The 8,331-nt window shown below is 41.9% G+C and overlaps 1 protein-coding gene across 1 annotated transcript; it reads left to right on the top strand.

Moving 5' to 3' along the window:
* Positions 1 to 362: 362 nt before the first annotated feature.
* Positions 363 to 7,809, top strand: LOC112141311 (nuclear receptor subfamily 6 group A member 1-A; the record flags this gene model as incomplete). Its single annotated transcript, XM_024264417.2, has 7 exons — positions 363 to 593; positions 2,365 to 2,420; positions 3,174 to 3,334; positions 4,625 to 4,855; positions 4,982 to 5,236; positions 7,393 to 7,514; positions 7,598 to 7,809. Coding segments are annotated over 7 exons (1,268 nt in total), but the record flags the coding sequence as incomplete, so codon positions are not given.
* Positions 7,810 to 8,331: the final 522 nt, after the last annotated feature.

Here is an 8,331-nt window from a genome sequence, read left to right on the forward strand (position 1 = left end):
CTTTAAAAGTTTTATCATTGCTTACAACATCTTCTTCTGACTAGCTTTTCTGCTTAAACCCTTTATTGCTCAAACTTTGTCTATACTCCAATGTGTTTCTAATATACAGGAACTTTTGAGGATTTACAAGGACTCTATCCATTATAGCATCTGATATATTTCAAAGAAGTCAGAAATTAAATCTTTTGCTCTCTGCCCTAACACCAGTGATCCAAGTTAAAATTCTGCCAACTCATGCACACACACTTTGCATTTTTTTGGTGTAATTTTTATTTTAAATAGCGTACGAATTAGCACATGATCGAAGGAAACCTTTCATAACCTGTTGTCCCACATCTGCTTCTTTCTCCTCCCTTGTGCAGATGATGCAGCTGACCAACGGACTTGCCTTATCTGTGGAGACCGAGCCACAGGCCTGCACTATGGCATCATCTCCTGCGAAGGCTGCAAAGGCTTTTTCAAGCGCAGCATCTGCAACAAGCGCGTGTACCGCTGCAACCGGGACAAGAACTGTGAGATGTCACGCAAGCAGCGCAACCGCTGCCAGTACTGCCGCCTGCTCAAGTGTCTGCAGATGGGGATGAACCGGAAAGGTAAAGAAAAGGGGGATTTCGTTCTACAGTGTCATCTTTATTCAGTCATAATGAGACAATTCTAGCACTCTAATAAAGCTCAGTTATTATTAACTATCTGCCATTTATTCAGTCAATAGTGTCTTTGCTACATTTTCCGTTCATTGTTATATTTTCACCCACTTAATTAAAAAACGCTTAAAGGTTGAAGAATATTTTTGAATTTACTAACCTCAAAACTTCAGAAAAATGATCTAAGTTCATAGATAATTTGCCTAATTTACTTCCTGAAATGTACATATTTGTCATGACCGTAGATCCTTACAAACACACACCACCTTGAATTGAAGTAGAAGCCCGTCTCACCCCTAGAATTTCAGTCACAATAAATTTGATATTAAAGAGCTATTCCTTAGGAATTATGGGTACTCCAAATGTTAGTAGTTGTTGTATAAGAGTCCCACACTGACCTGCTTTAAACATCTTAACCAGGATTCATAGATACTTCACTTCAATGCAGGTTATTACTCTGTGGGTCACACTATGTTGCTGAGGCAACCACTAATACTAATTTAGTTGGTAACATTTTACTTGTGCCAAAGACCTTAAAAAATAGGGGTTTAGGGAAAAATTGATTTGTAATTATATCGCAATATTTCAATAGGCAATACTTTTATTGATTTAAAAGGCTGACAAGACAATTTTGAATTATTTGTGAGTGTCTTTCAGCGTCTTTTGTATTCCACCTAAAGCCTGGACTGCTAGTTGGCAGCACAACACACTGAGACTCTTTGAGCAGCTCTACACCACACCAGAACAACAAGATCTCGCGAGAACTAGCTGGTGTTAAATGTTTAGCCTCATTGGTCCATTTAGCCTCACTGTTTTTGTTCTTATACTACTTAGTATGACTTTGTTTGTTTCTAAGTTATACTCTTTTAAAAAAAAAGTGAAAAATTACTTTGGTACAGTCTTGAGATGTATCGCAATTCATATCGCAAGACGTGTATCGTGATATGTATTGTATCGACAGACTCTTGCCAATATTCACCCCTGTTAAGAAAGACTGGATTGATCACATGATCTGTTACCCACAGAAATCTTACGTCACACTCAGACTCTTACACTGGAGCTTTAGCACGTGTGTTTGTTCTTTTGACTACTGTAACTCTTCAAATGACCAGTGCATCAATATGAAAAGGTGCTTTTCTCTGCATCAGAATCAGCTGATTCATGTTGATGGCATAACCAATTTATGGTATGTCAAAGAGTGTGTGCTGCCAGCAACTGCTTTAGGTCCTTCTACCAAAGTGACCTTAGAAGCAAGTCTCATACAATATGTGTGATTCAATCAATATACAAGTTGATAAATGTTTTTTTAGGAATTTTGAGGTGTCTACAGGCCTTTCTTTCACTAGTAATAGGCACTATAGTGCTAAAATACCTAGATAAATAATTGTATATGGGAGAAAAATAAATGAATAGAAAAAATTAAAGCTACTTAATGTTTATAAGCGACAAAAGTGTCACTCAAACTGAAGGTATTTGAAGGACTTAATCCACATTTGGTCTCTTCATTAATGGGTTCATGCTGCCATCTACTGGAAAAAAGTGCAACTGACCCCTCATATGATGACTGTTTAACTTCATAGTCCTAAAACTGTAGGGCAAAATTAACAATTCCTTTAAATGCAGTGCCCCCTCTGACCTCCCAACCAATTTCAGCCACTAGGGAGAGCTGTGAATCTTCCTTTTTTCTGTTTCAAACATTTTTCTTCTCTTTCTCATATAGCAATCAGAGAAGACGGCATGCCGGGAGGAAGGAACAAAAGCATCGGGCCTGTGCAGGTAAAGGCTGTGTTTGTGATTTAACAGCCTCCAGAACCGCTCATATGAAGCAGCTGCATTCAAAGCCTCTCTCCTGAATAACACTTTGAGTGCTCCATTGCCACTCATCAGGTGTAGGAATACTCAGGAACTTATGCGAATGAGCCCTGACCTTGTTATGTCATTAAGTAGATGCAGATTTTTCCCATTGAGCTCCAGTTTAATTGGCGTAAACACATACAAGTCCAGAAATTGTTTGACAAGAAGACGAAGAGCGCCATGCTATTCTTTAGGACAGGGACATGCTAGATTCTTCCCTGATCAATTCAGCGAAACTCACAAGTGTCAGCTTCCATTTACAGACTGCTTTATTAGCAAAGCCCTGGCAGAAAGAAAAGCTCTCTCTCATAAATATGGAATGAATTGCCTGTTTCCGCTTGTGCGCTGAATTGATAGAAATAAAAGTGAATTGACCCCAGTCACAGATACACAAGGCACTACATTTTCTTGGATGGTAGAACCTTTTGAAATCGTTTTCGTTTGTGTTTTTTGATGGCACTGACCTACAAGGAGTGTTATTTTTGGTGTGCGCTCCACTCGCACACACACCAACCAATACCTCCCACCTGTCTTTGTCTAGCTCCCCGCTCCATTGTACGGCGGTGTCCTTGCTCCTCCACAGTGGAGTGAAAAGTAGTCCATAAATGTTAATCAATTGAGCTGAGACAAATTGTGGTTGCATGAGAGTGTTCATTAAGCCTGTGTATGATTTAGATAACAGAGGAGGAGATAGAGCGGATCATGTCAGGGCAGGAGTTCAAGGAGGACGTCCCGGAGCACACTTGGGGCAACAACGGGGACAGTGACCACAGCTCTCCCAGCAATGGAGCCTCAGAGGGAAACCAACCATCACCTGCCTCCACTCTGTCATCCAAGTGAGTTGTTCATCTCAGCTCTTAGAGCCGCGCGGGGCCATCACTCGCACCATCACAGAGATAATGATCCAACCCTGACATTCTAACTCCTCATTCCCATCCTACCAGATTTTAGTTGAGGTATTCAGCAGCTAAAGAATGTCTGGATATGCAGGTTTGGTGATGATAGCAAACACAAAGAACTTGCTGCACTATCTACTTTTTTTCCTCTTCGTTTTGACATGGAGTCAAGTGCATTGTCTATCTGCACTCATCAAGGACAAATATTGTCTAGGTACTGGCATGACGGCATTTATTTTAGTCTCATTTTGTGTAAACATGAGCTTTATCTTAGCAGCTATTCTGCCTGATAGCTGTTCAGAGGAATACTCGTTCTATCGAAATAATCTATGTAGAGAAGAGCAACTTGAGTTTAATAAGGAGATACAAGTTTCAAAGGTTGCAGAAACGGGGAAAAAATGCAAAGAGTAACGCCTTAGCTACGTGCACCTGTACAGGTGCTGTGGGCTTTTGGGTTGGGGACATAAGCGGCTGCATCTTAGGGGAGCGGAGGTGTGTCTTGCAGTTTCCCTGTGGCTTGTCCGGTCACCTTAACCCTCGTGCTCTCTTATGGGGTCCAGATGGCCCCACCCTTATATTGATGTGTAATCCCTCCCATGATACAAAGGTGGACAGGATTTTATTTCTGCCACGGACACCAGTGAAGATATAAAAATCGGTGAAAAAAAAAGGTTCACCGTGCTGTCTTGTGGGGTCCAGATGACCCCACTTTTAATGTAGACATGCCTAGGATAGCACAAGGGTAACCCCATAAGAATCCATAGTGACATCAGTGTTACAGAATAACTTCAGGGAAGTGTTATGTGCTCCACGGGGTCTATGGTAAATCCTACTTAATTTCCCTTTTAGGAAAAAACTGATCTGAGTTCTCATGGGTTAGGGGACGTCATAAAAGGATACCCGTGCGGTCCACATTCCAGTACCGAGCCAGTACTGGTTTGTGGCCCAGAGGTTGAGGAGCTTTGATTTAATTGGATATCAAAAAATGATGCGTTGGGGACACTCAAAACTGCAATTATTCGTGATCAGTTTTTAACCTGTTGACACTGAAGTTTTGAAAAGGACGCTATTCCTATATCTAACCTGAGTCCTTGGTTGGTCAATCTTCAACTAGTTTAACTTTGTTTCTTGAACATGCGTTTTGAACACAAAATTCATTCAATGTATATTGCAACATGTCTGAATTGGAATGCATCTCGACTCCAGACCTGCTATCTGTTTTGCCTCCAGTCGCTCTGCAGAGATGAACGGCTACACAGCAGCTCTGAGGGACCAGTACATCAACACTTCTATGTCCACACACTACCACCTCCTGCCTCACCTGTTCAGCTATGCTGCCCAGTCCGGCCTGCTAACCCCACAGCCCCGCAGCCTTTACCCACAGTCCCACCCTCTGGTGCTGCAGCTGGTCGCCGCAGAGGACTTGGCCCCCCTCACCACCCCCATGCTGATAGAGGACGGGTCAGTATAAACATTCGATGCATACACAGTCAAAAGACTGAAGCTGTTCAGTTTTTTGACACCAAAGTGTAGTTCAGCCTCACTGTGGCCTTTGAGCCTTCACTACTAACACAGCATCTCCTGCAGGTACAAGGTGACACAGGTGGAGCTGTTCGCCCTGCTGTGTCGCCTGGCAGATGAGCTGCTCTTCCGCCAGATCTCTTGGATCAAGAAGCTGCCATTCTTCTGCGAGCTCTCCATAGAGGACTACACCTGCCTGCTCAGCTCCACCTGGCAGGAGCTCATCCTGCTGTCCTGCCTCACCATCTACAGCGCCCAGATCTTTGGAGACCTGGCTGACGTCACGGCCAAGTACACCCCATCTGATGACGAGCTCCAGGGGTAAGTGGGAAACAACATCAGCGTGTTTGGTTGGAGAAACTTTTGATTTTCTACATTGATGAAATTTGAATAAGCTTTTATTTTTCAAGTAGTCATAATTTCTTCAAAAAAATCTTACCTTTATTTAGTTTGCTGACCTTAAATTGGACATTTTCTCAACTTAAAGGAAACTACATTATGAGCTTTGATAAAAAAAAATATATGCATATACCATGTTTTTGGAGTATTTTTTGTTTGCATTTTTTCTGCATACTTTTATACTCTTTTGCGACTTTTACACGATTTAAAGCAGAGGTCTCAAACTCAATTTACCTTGGGCCCACTGAAGGTGTGGTCTGGCTGAGCCTGGGCCGTATGGGGTTCCATTTGTGCCAGTGTGTCTATGTCTACGGAACAAGTTTATTGAATATTTGTTCATGTCTATTTACTACCACGCAATATTTTCTGCATGTCCTGTGAAACGACAGGAGCTAATGACGCTAGCAAGCGTTGGTAAGGACTTTTCTGGCGATCAGATCCAACGACAATAACAAATGAAAAGTTTTAAACATAAAGCTGAAACATCACAAAGTAAATAAAAAGCTATCATCAGAGAAGCGTGGACACGCAGAAGATATTGTGTAGTAGTACACAGACATGAACAAATGTTCAATAAACTTGTTCAGTGGACATAGATGATGTAAAAGTGCCATTCATACAAAACTAGAGGTCTTTATCAACTTTAAACTTTCATATTAAAGTGGGGGCCACAAATGGCCCACTTTGAGACCCTTAATTTAAAGAAAAAACAGTAACAACCACCAGAGTGCACTGTAGGTGAATGTCTCAATATTTGCTACTGATATTTACGCAGAAGAATGTGTTAACAGCACTAACCTGTGCAAATATTCCATCTGTTATTGTTTTCCTGTCCAACATCCAGATTTGTCTAAGATGAAATGTTTTTTTCTTTTTTATGTATTTTGGCAAATAATGTGCAACTTTCTTCTTTATTATGTTTTTTTCAAACTATAACTTGTGACCTATAGAGTAGATCTAGCTCATTCATTGACCCTTTTGCAGGTTAAAAAAAGGTCACCCATTAGTAATGTTGTTTTATAAATGTGAATTTGTTCCACTGAAACCACACTGGTAGCTGAGAGTGAAATATCTTTTATTGCTGGACACTGGCAGCTGATGTTCATGTTGCAGCGTCTTGTTCTTGGTAGCACACCGTTACTGTCTACCTCACTTTGCATCATGTAATGATTCACATGAAATGACAACTGGACCGAGTGTTTTGTTGTGCTGTAGCTACAGAAGTATCCCAAACTGTCATTAGATGAAGTATTTTGGCTGGTTGGTGCATCACTCACTAATGTCATCTGTTGAAATGATCCAACCAGTCCTGATATACACGAGGAAACATGGCTAGCCTGTTGGATTAGAGCCATTTCATTATTTCACTTTGAATTAGTCATTGGGAGTTGAGTGGTCTACACCGCAACACATCCAGTAAAACGAGCCGCCTTATCTCTGCCTTTGATTTTTCTGTCCCTCACAACAGCCGTGGTGTTTTTCTTGGTTAAGATCCAGTGAAGTAGTCCGTGAACAGGAGGCCTCCTCAGGACAGAGCTGTGGCTAGCACTGTCTGCCTCATGAAATACGCGCCGGTCCAGCCCGAGCAGGAAAGAGATGCGTGGGGAGCCGGTCCTGTGTAAATCAGACCTGAATTATCTGACCTCATGACACATGCTGCGCTAATATACGGTGGTGCTAAGCCACTCCGGATCATTTGCTTTTAGTTTAGGGGTTTGGGGAGTGGGTTTTTGATTTAAGGTGACAGCTCGTTTGTAGAAGAGATTGGATGTGTGAGAACCAGCAATGCAGGGAAGTGGAGCTTGATGAGTGAAATTCATCTTTATGAATCCTTAACTCCTTCATGAAGCTACGGCATCAGGACCATGTTTTTTTAATCTCTTTGGGTTTATCTGACATATTTCCTCCCTCATTTTTGCCTTCAAAGCCTGTTATCTAAATAAAAAAGAGGTACGGAGGGGTTTAGCTGTTTGTTTTAAATAGTTTCATTTTACTCTTGTTTCCAATAAAACCAACTTGATTCAACTCTGTCTTGTTTCCTTTTCCTGCAACCTGATGAGTTTGTTTTTGCCCATCAGCTTCAGTGAGGACGGCATGGAAGTGATGGAGAGGCTGATTTATCTCTATCGTAAGTTTAATCAGCTGAAGATCAGCAATGAGGAGTACGCCTGCATGAAAGCCATCAACTTCCTGAATCAAGGTGACAAAAAGTTGTACCACTGTGCTACATAGTGGAAGCATGTCTGCACAGCCTTGCTGACTGACCAACTCCTCTTCCTGCAGATATAAGAGGACTGTCCAACGTCTCTCAGCTCGAGCAGCTGAACAAGCGCTACTGGTACGTGTGTCAGGACTACATCGAGTACAAATACCCACACCAGCCCAAACGCTTTCCTGAGATAATGATGTGTCTGCCAGAGATCCGCTACATCGCAGGTAAGGCCTCCATGTCCACTGAAGACTGTAGCTTTACTGTTGATTTATGTTTCTACTGAGGCTGGCAAATAAATCAAATTTGACTGCTTTTATTTTACTGCACTTTAAATTCAGGTCTACGAAGCCCCTAAAGGGACATAGAAGTAAAACAAAATGAAGTTAAAAAAAGGCAAAAAAAAAATCTGGATTTTATTTGGTGCTCACCAGATACTATCTGGTGAGCATCAGTTACTATCTGGTCATCACCGGATTATACCTGGTGAGCACAAAATACTATCCACTATAAGGTGAGCACCAAATACAACCTGGTGAGCACAAGATACTATCTACTATCTGGTGAGCGTCAGTGAGCCTCAGTTGCTATCTGGTGCTCACTGGATACTATCTGGTGAGCATCAGTTACTATCTGGTCATCACCGGATACTACCTGGTGAGCACCAAATACTGTCTGGTGAGCTCAAGATACTATCTACTATCTGGTGAGCACCAAATACTACCTGGTGAGCACCGTAAACTACCTGGTGAGCACCAGATACTATCTGCTATCTGGTGAGCATCAGTTACTATCCGGTGAGCACCGT

This window comes from Oryzias melastigma, unplaced genomic scaffold (assembly GCF_002922805.2).
Source record: "Oryzias melastigma strain HK-1 unplaced genomic scaffold, ASM292280v2 sc01270, whole genome shotgun sequence".
NCBI classification, from domain to species: Eukaryota; Metazoa; Chordata; class Actinopteri; order Beloniformes; family Adrianichthyidae; genus Oryzias; species Oryzias melastigma.